The sequence below is a fragment of the Gymnogyps californianus genome, chromosome 29, assembly GCF_018139145.2.
Source record: "Gymnogyps californianus isolate 813 chromosome 29, ASM1813914v2, whole genome shotgun sequence".
Classification (NCBI taxonomy): domain Eukaryota; kingdom Metazoa; phylum Chordata; class Aves; order Accipitriformes; family Cathartidae; genus Gymnogyps; species Gymnogyps californianus.
The window spans coordinates 701,930-713,882 of NC_059499.1; the positions used below are offsets into that span (position 1 = coordinate 701,930).

An 11,953-nucleotide genomic window follows, 5' to 3' on the forward strand; every position below is an offset into this window, starting at 1 on the left:
TGTGTGCACACGTGTCTGTGTGTGCACGTGTTTGTTTATGTGTGTATATGTGTGTCCGTGTCCCTGTCCCTGCGTGTCCGTGTCCCTCCGTGTCCGTGTCCCTCCGCCCCTGCGCGCGCGCCCCTGCCCCACGCCGCCCCACGCCGTGCGCGTTCCCGGCCCAGCCGCGTGCGCATGCGCAGAGCCACCTTCCCGCCGACCCCGCCGCCGTCCGACTGCGCCTGCGCATACCCCCGCCCGTGAACGTCGCCCCCGCCGGGCCGCGTGCGCATGCGCAGTCGGCGCTTCCTGCCGGGCGGCAGCGGCACCGGCAGCGTGGAGCGGGTGGCGGCGCCTGACGGGACCTCGCGACCCTCCGGGACTCCGCCGCCATGAGCCCCCCGCAGCCGCCGGGCCGCGGGATGCGGTTTGCGGAGAGCCAGCTGCGGCGGCACGGCTGGCGGCGAGGTGGGGGCCGGCCTGGGGACCCCCCCCCCCCCCAGTCCGCGGTTCCCGGCGTGTCCCGCTGTCCCTTGTTCCTCCCTGAGTGCCCCCGGCCGGGCCCGGCCCCCCCGGTCCCTGGCCCTCCCCGGTCTCACGGCCCCGGTCGTCCCCAGCCCCTCTTCCCGGAGGAGCAGGGCTCGGTCTCGCGGCTTCACCCCCCCGACACTCGGGGTCTCGGCAGCAGCCCCAGCCCCCGGTGGCCTCCCCCCGGCTGCGGGGGGGGGCTCCGGGGGAGCCGCTGCGGCGGGTGACTGGTGCCCTTGTCCCCAGGGCAGGGGCTGGGGAAGCGGGAGGACGGCATCGCCGAGGCCATCCGGGTGAAGGTGAAGTGTGACACGGCGGGGGTGAGTGCGGCCCCCCCCTGCCCGGCGGGGGCTCCGACCCGGTGGCCACCGCCGGCTGCAGCCATTTCGGTGGCTTCTCTGCACCCCGCAGGTGGGACACGACGCGGCGGAGCCGTTCTCCTTCCACTGGTGGGACCACGTCTTCAACAAGGCGGCTGCCAACATCGCTGTGGAGGCCGGGCAGGTGGGAGGGCTGGGGGGGGGTGGCAGGGGGCACCCCGGTCGGGCTGGGATGGGGTTGAAGGCAGGGGAGGGCTTTGGGGTCCCCTTTGCACCGCCGCTCTGTGTCCCCGCAGCCCCTAACAGTGCGCAGCGCCTTGCACGGGGACTGTGGTCGCAGAGAGGTGGTGCTGGAGGGGGCGAAGCCCCCTGGACAAAACGCTCCTGAGCCCTTTGCGTCTCTCTCCCCCCAGGATGGCATCTCCGTGAAGACGCTTTCCGAGCAGGGAGTCAGGATCAGCAATAAGAAGCCCCGCAAGGCCGGCAGCACTGGCAGCATGCTGTACGGCCGCTTCGTGAAGGTAACTGGCCCTGGGGACGTGGCTCGGGGAGCAGCGGGCGTCTCTGTGAAGGCTCCTGTGAACTCTGCACCCCCCCTTGCAGTGCAGCCTCCCCAGCCCATCGCTGCTGTGGCCCCCAGGACCCCCTTTTCCCTGTCCCCCTTTCTCACAACCCCTCTGCCTCTCCCCGTTGCAGTCAGCCACGCTCACAGCACGCGGGGAGGAGCCCACGAAGCCGCCCACTGGCTCAGAGAGCAGCGAGGAGGAGGAGGAGGAGAAGCTGGACCTCTCTTCGGCCAGGAGGCGAGGCTGGGGCAGTGGTGCATGCCCCATCCCCACGACGTGGCAGTGGGGAGGGCTGTGGGCTGCGAGAGGGGGGGCCCGGGTCCGGACCGCGCTCCTCCCCGTGCCGATGCTGACGTCGGGGGTGACGCGTCCTGTCTGTGTCCCGCAGGCTGACGGATGAGGAGCTGATGCGAGCGTGTGGGGGCCGCACGGCGCACAAGTAAGCGGTTGGTGGGGGTTGGACGGCTGGGCTCCCCCCTCCTGGCAGGGGCTTTCGAGCAAGCTGGGCTGGGGGGCACGTTCCCTGCCAGGGAGGTGCCGGACCCCGGCTGCCCACGATCGTTGCAGGGGTGCCCGTCACGGCCTGACCATGAGTGCCAAGCTGGCGCGCCTGGAGGAGCAGGAGCGAGCCTTCCTGGCCACGTACCGACACAAGGAGCGGCAGCGTGAGCCCCCGGAGAGCAGCCGCCCAGCAGAGAGGCAGGAAAAAAAGAAGAAAAAAAAGAAACAGTCCAGGGACGGAGCTGATCCCGAGGTGCTGCAGAAGCAGGAGCGAAGCGGAGAAGAGGAGGTGGCAGGAGAGGAAGGGAAGGTCGTGAAGAGGAAGAAGAAGAACCAGGAGCCAAGCGGAGAAGAGGAGGTGGCAGGAGAGGAAGGGAAGGCTGCAAAGAGGAAGAAGAAGAAGAAGAAAAAGCAGGAGGAGGACAAAGTTGAGACAGAGAAGGAGAAAAAGGAGGAGGACAAAGAGCCAGCTGAGACAGAGGTAACTCTAGAAGACACAGATGGGCCAGACCAGGCTGGGCACAGCCCCAGAAAGAAGAGGAAGAAGAGGAAGAGGGAGCCAGAGTGAACAAGAGCCAAGGCTGCTGTGCTGCGTGGCTGCTGGTACCATCTGGCTGTGAGGGTCCCGATCCTGCCTGCTGGTGCTGGTGGGTGCCCAAGGGTGCTCCGGGCTCTTCCCAGGTGGAGCCCAGCGCTGTGGCCCAGCTGTGTGTTCGCTGCCTGGGGATGCTGGGCTGGGACTGGTTGGTCTGAAGCTGGATCAAGCTTTATTTCACTCCCTGAGCCTTCCTCCCGTCAGGGGTGACCCCGGTACCCCCCAGGCCCTGGGGCAGGGACCCATTTGCAGAGGGACACAAGGGGACAGACCCCACAGAGTATTGAAATATTTTTTTTCAAGGGCATGAATAAATCTTTATTGCAGTGAAACTATCCTGAAGTCCAAGACATGTGGCACACTCCGGGATCCTGGATCGCGTCTACACCTAGAAGCACTCAGATTAGGTAGCAACCCCAAACAGAACCCGCCTGGCAGCCGCCCCGTCGGTCCCAAGCTCCTGGGGGCTTTGGTCTGCGGTGAACTTTGATCCCGCTGGCAGAGCTCGGTAGGACTGAAGCCCAGTGAGGTGCTGAGCATCCTCCTAGCAGAGAGCTGCAGCTTTGGCAGGATTAGGCCTTGATCTGCCGTGCCGAAACGTAGCCCGGCACCCCAAGCCCCTGCTGAGCCCCAGCCCTAAGTCAGCTGCAGGACGCAGTCTGTCTCGGGGTACGGTGGCAGGTTTAAAGCGTATTTCTCCTGGAGCGCGGCGGGCACAAACCTGCCCCCGAGGAAGTGGTAGCGGCCAGCAAAATGCATTGCTGCCTTCTTGGGTGCCGTGAGCGAGATGAGCATGTCGGGCTGGAGACCGTCTGCCTTCCCCTTCTCCACGTCCCAGCCTGCAACAAGCCCCGAGGCCAGGCTGGAGCCAGGAAGACCCCGGCCGGGCACCTTCCTCCGGCAGGTCCAGCCGTTACTCACCTGAGGGGATGTCGATGCTGGCGATGGGCACGGTGATGCGCTCAAGGGTGCTGAGGATGCTGCTGAAGGGCTCCCGCACCGCTCCCTTGAAGCTGAACCCGAAAATGGCATCCACCACCAGGCCGTAGAGCTCATCGATGAGCGCAGCCTGCGGCGGGGAAGGCAGCGGGTGACAAACAGCCCCGGGCACGGCTCCAAGGGCGGCCGCTCCCTCACCGGGGGCTGCTCCCTCACCTCGGCCGGGAACTCGGGGAGGAACGGGATGTCCATCTTCTGGCACTGGGTGGTCAAACCTTCAAACAGGGGCGTGTTGGGGCGCTTGGGGTAATACACGGTCGGCTCGTAGCCCTGCAAGAGCAGGAGGGACCTGAACAGTGCTCTGGCACCAGGAGTAGCGGGAACCCCAAAGCTTTTGTGGGTACAGGGGCGCGCAGGGACGGGCACCCTCCCCGGGGGGGAGCATGCAGCCACCCGCACGAGAGACTCACAAACATTTTCAGGTGCCGGGCACAGACCAAGCCGTCGCCGCCGTTGTTCCCCGGCCCACACACGACCAGCACGGCAGGCTGGCTCGTGGTGAAGGAGCTGGGTGGGTAGGCCTGGTGCGGGACAGGAGGCGGAGGGTTATGCTGGAGAAGCGGGGCCACGCCGCAGTGCCGGGGACCCCCCCCAGGACCACCGCCTGCCTCTCGTGCACCCACCTTGGCAATGGCGGTGGCGCAGCTCAGCCCCGCCAGCTCCATCAGCTGGTCCACGCTGAACTTGTACTCGGTGAAGAGCTCCTGGTCGATGGCCTGGGCCTCCTCCTGCCTGGGGGGGGGGGGGGGGGGGGGGGGGGGGGGAAGGGTGGCACCCCTGGGGGCCTTGAAACCCAGCCGGACCCCAGCTCTGGGGGGTCAGGGCCAGCCCGGGGGGGGCAGCTGTGATCCCCTCCACTTTGCAAAGCGCCAGCGAGTTGGGGGACAGACAGGGATGGGGTCCAGCTCCCCACGCTGAGCCCCCCCCCATGCACCTCTGCACCCCCGTGCATCCTGCCCGACCCCTCTGCTTCTCCCCGTGTCCCACCCGACCCCTCAGCCCCCCAACCCCCCCCGTGCCCCTCTCCACCCTGTTAACCCCCCCCCCGCACCCTCCCTGCGGCCCCCCCAAACATCCCCGCACCCTCTACCACCCTCCAGACGCCCCTGCAACTTCCGACCCCCGTGCACTTTTCGGCCCCCCCCCCCCCCCCCCCCCGTCCCCTGCACCCCCGGGGTTCCCCGCCCGCCCCCTCCGCAGCCATACCCGAGGAAGCGGAGCCCCCGCGGGCCGGGCCCCGCGCTGGCCCCGTGCATGGTGCGGTGGAGGCGGCACCGGTCCCGGTTCCAGCTCCGGTCCCAGCCCCAGCCCCGGCTCTGGCAGCGCCCGCCCGCCGCCCGTACCCCCGCCGCTACCAACAGCCCCAGCCCCAGCAACGCCCGCGGCCCCGGCATGCGGCGGCTCCGGCTCGGCACGGAGCGGCTCGGTACGGAGCAGGCGCGGGCGTAGGGACGGCCCCGGGGCGGAGCGGCCATCCCCGTGGTGCGGGGCGGAGCGGTGGGCTCGGAGCCCCACGGGCCTTCGAGATTATCCCCCCCCCCCCCCCTCCTCCCCGGGACCCCCCCCCCGCCCCAGCACGGAAAGGAAGAACGGCAAAGGACCGGATTCAAAACCGTGTTGGCTCAAGCACCGTGAACGGGCTCCCACCGGCAGCTCGGCCCTGCCTCCGGGGGGATGCATGGTTCAGGCAGGATCCCGCTGCCGGTGCCCCCCGGGGGAAGCGGCCATCTCCCCGGTGTCCTCCACCCTCACACGAGGCTGCAGATGAGGGACGGCATCCTGCTCCCCGTGCGGGGCTCCCGGCTCCCGCGGGGCCAGCAGCCGGCGTGGTCGTCATCGGGGCTGGGAGGCAGCGAGGCCACCGAGACGTTACGGGGTGGGGGGGTCCCCAGCAGGACACGGAATAGGGGGCAGGGGGGGATTTCATACAGGGGTGCGTGAATCCACCCTCAGCTCTGCTGCCCCATCTATAGGGCCGGGGTTTGGGGTTGGCTACAAGGTGCCCAAATCCCAGGGCCCTGTGATTTTCGACTTGGGGACACGGCTGTTGCAAGGAGCAGTGGTGTCCCAAGCCCTGCGGGGGGGTCTCCATCCCTGAACCCTCCCCTCAGAGGACACCCCGGAGCCCAGACCTCCCGTCCGCTCCCTTGCCCACTCCTCCAGTGCATCACCTACCGCTCCGGGGACCTCGGCCGGAGGGTTTGGTGGTCACGATGCCCTGTGAAACGCAGCGTGAGAACCGTAGCCCTCAGCTCGCTGGGGAAGCGAAGCTCCGGTTGTGTTTGGTACTTACTTGGCCGGAGGCTGCCGTGGCGCGGTGGGGCCGGGCGCGGGGGGGTGGTGTTCAGGTTACTGGGAGCAGAGCAGAGACGGCTCATGCGGAGGTGGTGGAGAGCATCTGCGTGACAAACTCTCCCCTACCGCATCGTTACCGAACCCTCCCCAAATTCCAGCTTCAATTACCCCAAACACGCTCCCCAGAATTACGCATCTTTTCAAAATCTCTGGATTTTCACCTTTAACCACGGGAAGTCCCCGCGGCGATGCCAACTCACTGCATTACATTTGCTGCTACCACAAGGGTATTTGGGTGCAAGGAGCTGTATTGCGGTGCCTCCCCCTCGCCCACCCACCTGTTAGTGGGGGGCTGACTGCGACACCCTGGAGCCACGCTGGGACCATCCTCATCCTCCCCAGAGGTGTCCAGGCGGCTGTGTGGGTTGCGGGGCTCCGGTGCGGGGCTGTCAGTCGGGGCTGCTCCTCTGCCTCCGGGGAGGAAGGGCAAATAGGCAGGAGTGCGGTACCAGCCCGTGCCGAAGCCTTGGCTCCGGCAGAAATCGGCTGTATGGCTCAATCAAGTTGTCTGGGTTTTGGTTTGCACCCTCTTACCTGAACGCCCAGGATGCGCTCCCAGCACAGGCGCATACCGCTCGTCCCCAGGCTGGGCTTTTCCCCCGAAGGACCTGGGGTCGAAGGAAGGAAGATTTATCTCATGGGTGATGCTGGGAACTCATCCACGGAGGAAGGAGGGGCAGGACGGCAGCTTTCCTACTCACACCTTGCTCTCCCGGAGCCGTCTCCCGCTGGCGTGGGGCGGCGTGGAGCAAAACCGCAGCTGGCCAGGGTCCTGCTAGGATGGAGGGACGGTCTGGGGTTTACACGCGTGTTGTCCCTCTGCCCACCAAACCCTGATGCCTCTCTCCACCAACCCCCATCTGGGGTGTCAGTCGCTAGCACCCCCATCTGCCCCACGCCCCTGGGGGTGATGCTCACCGGGACTGGGGTGGGTGCCCAGTCACCCCCATGGGAGAGATGGCCGCGGAGGCAGAGCTGGTGCTGGATGGCCTCGGTAAGCTTGTGCACGACTCGCTCGCGGGCAGCTCTGGGGGTGTCCTGCGGAGGAGAGAGCCCGTGCGGGCTGGGCTGAGTGGGTGTGCCCCCAGGGCTGGGGCAGTCGCCCCGTGATGCACGGGAGGGTCCCGGCCTCGGGGGTTTCCCCGGCATGCCTTACCTGGCAGTGGGAAAGCAAAGTCAGGGCCTCCTTGTAGTGCCTGATGGCTTTCTGGGGGTCTCCCAGGTGGAAGCAGGCCGCTCCCAGCCCCTCGCACGCTTGCCACTGCCCCTGCACGTCCCCTGGGAGGTGAAGGGCAGCATCAGCGCTGTCCCAGCACATCGCAGCCGAGGTCCCGGGGAGGGAGCATCACTGATGCCCTTTGGATCCGGTGCACGCCTGGCTCGAGTCCGCTCGGCATCTGGATGTTGCGGAGCCCCCAGCGCAGGGACAATTTGCCTGCGCCTCCCCTTACCCGAGTCCTGGAAGGCTTGCAAGGCGTGCAGGTAGTTCTCTGCGGCAGCCTCGTGGTTCCCGAGCCGGCTGCAGGCATACGCCAGGTTACCGAAGCACTGCCCCTGCGCCCTCCGGTTCCCTAGAGCGCCTGGAATTGGGAACATGGGGTTCCATTCCGAGCTGGCACATCCGGCAAAGCCGAGAGCAAGAGATACCGGTGCGACCTACTGTGCAGCGCTGCCGCTCGCCGGTGCCAGCCCAGGGCTGTGCCGAAGCTGCGCAGGGCGTTGTGGGCAGCACCCAGGTTCTGCAGCAGCGCAGCCTCCCTGCGCCGGTCTGGCTCGCTGCCGCAGAGGGCAAGGGCCCGCTCGAAGCTCTCGGCAGCCAGGGAGAAGATGCGGAGCTGGGAGTAGCCGAGGCCGATGTCGTTGTAGAGTTTCCCTGCGGGGCAGAGAGGAAAAGCTGGGTGCGGGCGCTGCTCCCCAGGGCACCGAGAGGAAAGGGTGCGGCGCGGCGTTACCTCGCAGGGCTGGGTTGGGGATGCTCTCGCAGAGCGAGCGGCACTGGGCGAGGACCCCCACGATCTCCGCTGCCCTGAACCGTCGGCTCTGCAGCATGGAGCCGCTCGCCCTGCTCAGAGCCACCGCCGCAGCCTCGGGGCTCGCCGCCGCCGCGTAGGTCCGCGCCGCATCCAAGAAGCAACGCGCGGCTCGCGCCGGCTCCTGCATCCCCAGGTAGCAGCAGCCCATCTGTACGCGGGTCCCTGCTCGGCTGCCAGCCTGCGCCGCACGGTCGTGGCCTATGGCTTTGCCAAAATACTCCAGAGCCTTTGGAAAGTCCTGGAGCCCTTCATGAGCCGCCCCAACGTTGAAATAAAGGTCCCCCAAGTGCTCCCAGCTCTCCCCCTCCGAGGGCTGGGACTGGAGGAGGAACTCAAGGCCCTTTTTGGGCTTCCCAGTCTCCACGTAGGCAGCCCCCAGGTTGAAGGCACAAGCCCTGCGGAGCCAGGGGCTCGCCGTGGCCCCGGAGAGGAGAAGCGCCTTCCTGAAGCACCCCACTGCCTCCCGCTCATCACCCACTGCCAGCGCCCGGTGCCCGGCTCGCGTGAGCCCCTCGATCTCAGCCGCTCGCCCCGCCGCCTCATCCCTTCCCTCCTGGGCATCTTCCCTGGCCTTGGGCTTCTCCTTCCCTTTCTTCCGGCTCTTCTTCCGGATCACAGGGGCCGCGGGGGCCGCGGGCTGCGCTCCCGGGTTAGCAGCCTCCTCCGAAGCCATGGGCAGGGTGAGCAACCTGCCTGCAAGAGAGAAAGATGCAGCAGGCAGCCCGAGCCGGCACGGTCCTGGGATTTCTTGAAATGAGCAGCGTTATTTTATATTATTTAAAAAAAAAAAAAAGAGAAAAGTCTTGTAGCCTGTTTGCTCCTAAAGTTTCAGGGAGGAAAAAGGCCTTTCCATGGAGGACCCCAGCCCAGCTTCTGCACTTGGCGCCTGCCTCCTGCAAACCTTTGTGGCCGCCAGAGAGGAGAGGGGGGGGTCGCTGGGGGAGGCGGGGGGGACACGCTGCAGCACGGGGTGGATGTTCTCGGGGTGTCTTTTTGGGAGGCAGAATAACCGGTTCCACACACTTACTCTTTGCTCTTTAGGTGCAAAAGGTGCCGAGAGCGTGGAGGGGAGGGACAGGGCATCACCACCGCTTGCAGCCGCGTCGCTGCTGCAAACCACCGCTCTCCGGCTGGGGACGGAGGATGTCTGAAGGGACTCCGAGTGCCGCCGGGGCTGGGCTGCCTGGAAAGGCGCCCGGAGCGGGTCGCAGCCCCCCGGGTGATGGATGCAGGTGCCTGGGACCTGGTGCTGGAGCACAGACAGCTTCTGAGCACCAAGAAAGCATCAGGATCGTGCGTGGCATGCACAAACTGGGACAAAGCCAGGTCTCCTCCTGGGGAAGGCACGTTCCCACAATGGCCCGGTTGGCTCCAGTTTCATCTCCGTCACCGGCATGGTGTACAGTGCCATGGCAACTTGGTTCAGCAGCGCCGGTGTGAACCATGTGATGGATGGCACAACCGGCCCCTCGCTGTCCCGGTGAGCTCGTGGCAGGCGCTGGGAACTTGTTTAATGGGGGGCACGTTCGTGGTTTGCAGCAGATTGATGTATGGGCAAGGTGCAGCGAGGGTGAAGGGCACCCCCGGGGCTGGCTGGCACATCCTGGGGTCCCCCAGCAGCCCCCGCCTGGCCCAGCCCGGGGGGGCAGACCCCGGTGTGGCCCGGGTGTGCCCCTGCTGACAGCGGATGCCCCTGGTGTGTGCAGATCCCCGTGTGTGCCGAGCCTCTGGCACCCCGGGGGGTGTGCCCCGTGCGCATGCTCATGCCTGGGTGCGCCCACCCCCTGCACCCCAGGATGCCCCCTGCACCCCTGGGCTCTCCCCGCACCCCGGTGTGTGCCACCCCCTGCACCCCTGGGCTCTCCCCGCACCCCGGTGCGTGCCACTCCCTGCACCCCTGGGCTTACCTTGCAACCTGATGCGTGCTCACCCCCTGCACCCATGGACTCCCCCCGCACCCCAGTGCGTGCCACCCCCTGCACCCTGGGGTTCCCTCCGCACCCCGGTGTGTGCCACTCCCTGCACCCCTGGGCTTACCTTGCAACCTGATGCGTGCTCACCCCCTGCACCCATGGACTCGCCCCGCACCCCAGTGCGTGCCACCCCCTGCACCCTGGGGTTCCCCCTGCACCCCGGTGTGTGCACCCACTGCACCCATGGACTCCCCCCGCACCCCGGTGTGTGCACCCCCTGCACCCACGGGCTCCTCCCGCACCCCGGCGTGTGCACCCCCTGCACCCCAGGGTTCCCCCCGCACCCCGGTGTGTGCACCCCCTGCACCCATGGACTCGCCCCGCACCCCAGTGCGTGCCACCCCCTGCACCCTGGGGTTTCCCCTGCACCCCGGTGTGTGCACCCCCTGCATCCCAGGGTTCCCCCCACACCCCGGTGTGTGCACCCCCTGCACCCACGGGCTCCTCCCGCACCCCAGTGTTCCCCCACACCCCGGTGTGTGCACCCCCTGCACCCATGGACTCCCCCCGCACCCCAGTGCGTGCCACCCCCTGCACCCTGGGGTTCCCTCCGCACCCCGGTGTGTGCCACTCCCTGCACCCCTGGGCTTACCTTGCAACCTGATGCGTGCTCACCCCCTGCACCCATGGACTCGCCCTGCACCCCAGTGCGTGCCACCCCCTGCACCCTGGGGTTCCCCCTGCACCCCGGTGTGTGCACCCACTGCACCCATGGACTCCCCTGCACCCCGGTGTGTGCACCCCCTGCACCCACGGGCTCCTCCCGCACCCCGGCGTGTGCACCCCCTGCACCCATGGACTCCCCCCGCACCCCAGTGCGTGCCACCCCCTGCACCCTGGGGTTTCCCCTGCACCCCGGTGTGTGCACCCCCTGCATCCCAGGGTTCCCCCCACATCCCGGTGTGTGCACCCCCTGCACCCACGGGCTCCTCCCGCACCCCAGTGTTCCCCCCACACCCCGGTGTGTGCACCCCCTGCACCCATGGACTCCCCCCGCACCCCAGTGCGTGCCACCCCCTGCACCCTGGGGTTCCCTCCGCACCCCGGTGTGTGCCACTCCCTGCACCCCTGGGCTTACCTGGCACCCTGATGCGTGCTCACCCTCTGCACCCATGGACTCCCCCTGCACCCCAGTGCGTGCCACCCCCTGCACCCTGGGGTTCCCCCTGCACCCCGGTGTGTGCACCCCCTGCACCCCAGGGTTTCCCCCGCACCCCGGTGTGTGCACCCCCTGCACCCACGGGCTCCCCCCGCACCCCAGTGCGTGCCACCCCCTGCACCCCGGGGTTCCCCCCGCACCCCGGCGCGCGCTGATCCCCGTGTGCTCGCTGGTCCCGGGGCGCCCCCGCGCGCCGCCGGTGCCGGTGCCGGTGCCGGTGCCGGACTACAGCGCCCGGCGGCCCTCGCGCGGCGCCACGTGGGCGGCGGGAGATTCAAATCGCGGGTGGAGCCGCTGCGGCCGCAGCCATGGAGGGAGCGGGGCCGGTGCGCTGTGAGTGACCGGCACCGGGGTGCGGCAGGCAGGCAGGCAGGCAGGCAGGCAGGCAGGCAGCAGGCAGGCAGGCAGGCAGGCAGGCAGGCAGGCAGGCAGGCAGGCAGGCAGGCAGGCAGCAGGCAGGCAGGCGGATGCAAGTGCGTGGGGGAACAGGCAGGTCTGGGGGTGCAGGGGGATGTGGGGGGGCAGGCAGTGGTGTGGGGTGCAGGGGGATGTGGGGTAACAGGCAGGTCTGGGGTGCAGGGGGATGTGGGGTAACAGGCAGGTGTGGGGGTGCAGGGGGATGTGGGGGGCAGGCAGTGGTGTGGGGTGTAGGGGGATGTGGGGGAACAGGCTGGTGTGGGGGTGCAGGGGGATGTGGGGGCAGGCAGTGGTGTGGGGTGCAGGGGGATGTGGGGGAACAGGCAGGTGTGGGGGTGCAGGAGGATGTGGGGGGGCAGGCAGTGGTGTGGGGTGTAGGGGGATGTGGGGGAACAGGCTGGTGTGGGGGTGCAGGGGGATGTGGGGTGCAGCAGGGTTGGGGTGCAGGTGGATGCGGGGGACAGGCAGTGGTGTGGGGGTGCAGTGGGATATGGGGGCAGGCAGTGGTGTGGGGCGCAGTGGGGTGGG

General features: G+C 68.1%; 3 protein-coding genes across 3 annotated transcripts; 1 reads left to right on the plus strand and 2 right to left on the minus strand.

Annotated features, from left to right (window-relative positions):
• Nucleotides 1–371: 371 nt before the first annotated feature.
• Nucleotides 372–2,825, plus strand: GPATCH4 (G-patch domain containing 4). The gene is made up of 7 exons (XM_050912286.1): nt 372–447; nt 754–827; nt 919–1,011; nt 1,241–1,348; nt 1,524–1,630; nt 1,782–1,832; nt 1,961–2,825. Exons 1-7 carry the CDS (start codon nt 372–374, stop codon nt 2,460–2,462), a joined length of 1,011 nt encoding a protein of 336 aa, XP_050768243.1. The 3' UTR covers nt 2,463–2,825.
• On the minus strand, nt 2,768–4,882 carry NAXE (NAD(P)HX epimerase). The gene is made up of 6 exons (XM_050912287.1): nt 4,695–4,882; nt 4,112–4,220; nt 3,899–4,009; nt 3,645–3,758; nt 3,411–3,558; nt 2,768–3,328 (listed from the first exon to the last, which is right to left on the minus strand). The coding sequence occupies exons 1-6, from the start codon at nt 4,880–4,882 to the stop codon at nt 3,126–3,128; spliced, it is 873 nt and encodes a 290-aa protein (XP_050768244.1). The 3' UTR covers nt 2,768–3,125.
• A 1,658-nt stretch (nt 4,883–6,540) lies between these two features.
• On the minus strand, nt 6,541–8,549 carry TTC24 (tetratricopeptide repeat domain 24). Its single transcript, XM_050912185.1, has 6 exons — nt 7,796–8,549; nt 7,504–7,716; nt 7,295–7,423; nt 7,000–7,121; nt 6,762–6,881; nt 6,541–6,615 (listed from the first exon to the last, which is right to left on the minus strand). The coding sequence occupies exons 1-6, from the start codon at nt 8,547–8,549 to the stop codon at nt 6,541–6,543; spliced, it is 1,413 nt and encodes a 470-aa protein (XP_050768142.1).
• Nucleotides 8,550–11,953: the final 3,404 nt, after the last annotated feature.

Bases quoted from the DNA above. Each gene is read 5' to 3' on its own strand.
- GPATCH4 (XM_050912286.1), top strand. From the start codon at position 372: ATGAGCCCCCCGCAGCCGCCGGGCCGCGGGATGCGGTTTGCGGAGAGC. The intron at 448-753 runs GTGGGGGCCGGC...CCTTGTCCCCAG, and splicing joins GCGGCACGGCTGGCGGCGAG to GGCAGGGGCTGGGGAAGCGG. The intron at 828-918 runs GTGAGTGCGGCC...TGCACCCCGCAG, and splicing joins TGAAGTGTGACACGGCGGGG to GTGGGACACGACGCGGCGGA.
- NAXE (XM_050912287.1), bottom strand. From the start codon at position 4,882: ATGCCGGGGCCGCGGGCGTTGCTGGGGCTGGGGCTGTTGGTAGCGGCG. The intron at 4,221-4,694 runs GTATGGCTGCGG...CCCCCCCCCCAG, and splicing joins CGGGGGCTCCGCTTCCTCGG to GCAGGAGGAGGCCCAGGCCA. The intron at 4,010-4,111 runs GTGGGTGCACGA...GTCCCGCACCAG, and splicing joins GCGCCACCGCCATTGCCAAG to GCCTACCCACCCAGCTCCTT.
- TTC24 (XM_050912185.1), bottom strand. From the start codon at position 8,549: ATGGCTTCGGAGGAGGCTGCTAACCCGGGAGCGCAGCCCGCGGCCCCC. The intron at 7,717-7,795 runs GTAACGCCGCGC...TCTGCCCCGCAG, and splicing joins CCCCAACCCAGCCCTGCGAG to GGAAACTCTACAACGACATC. The intron at 7,424-7,503 runs GTAGGTCGCACC...TCCCAATTCCAG, and splicing joins GCGAGCGGCAGCGCTGCACA to GCGCTCTAGGGAACCGGAGG.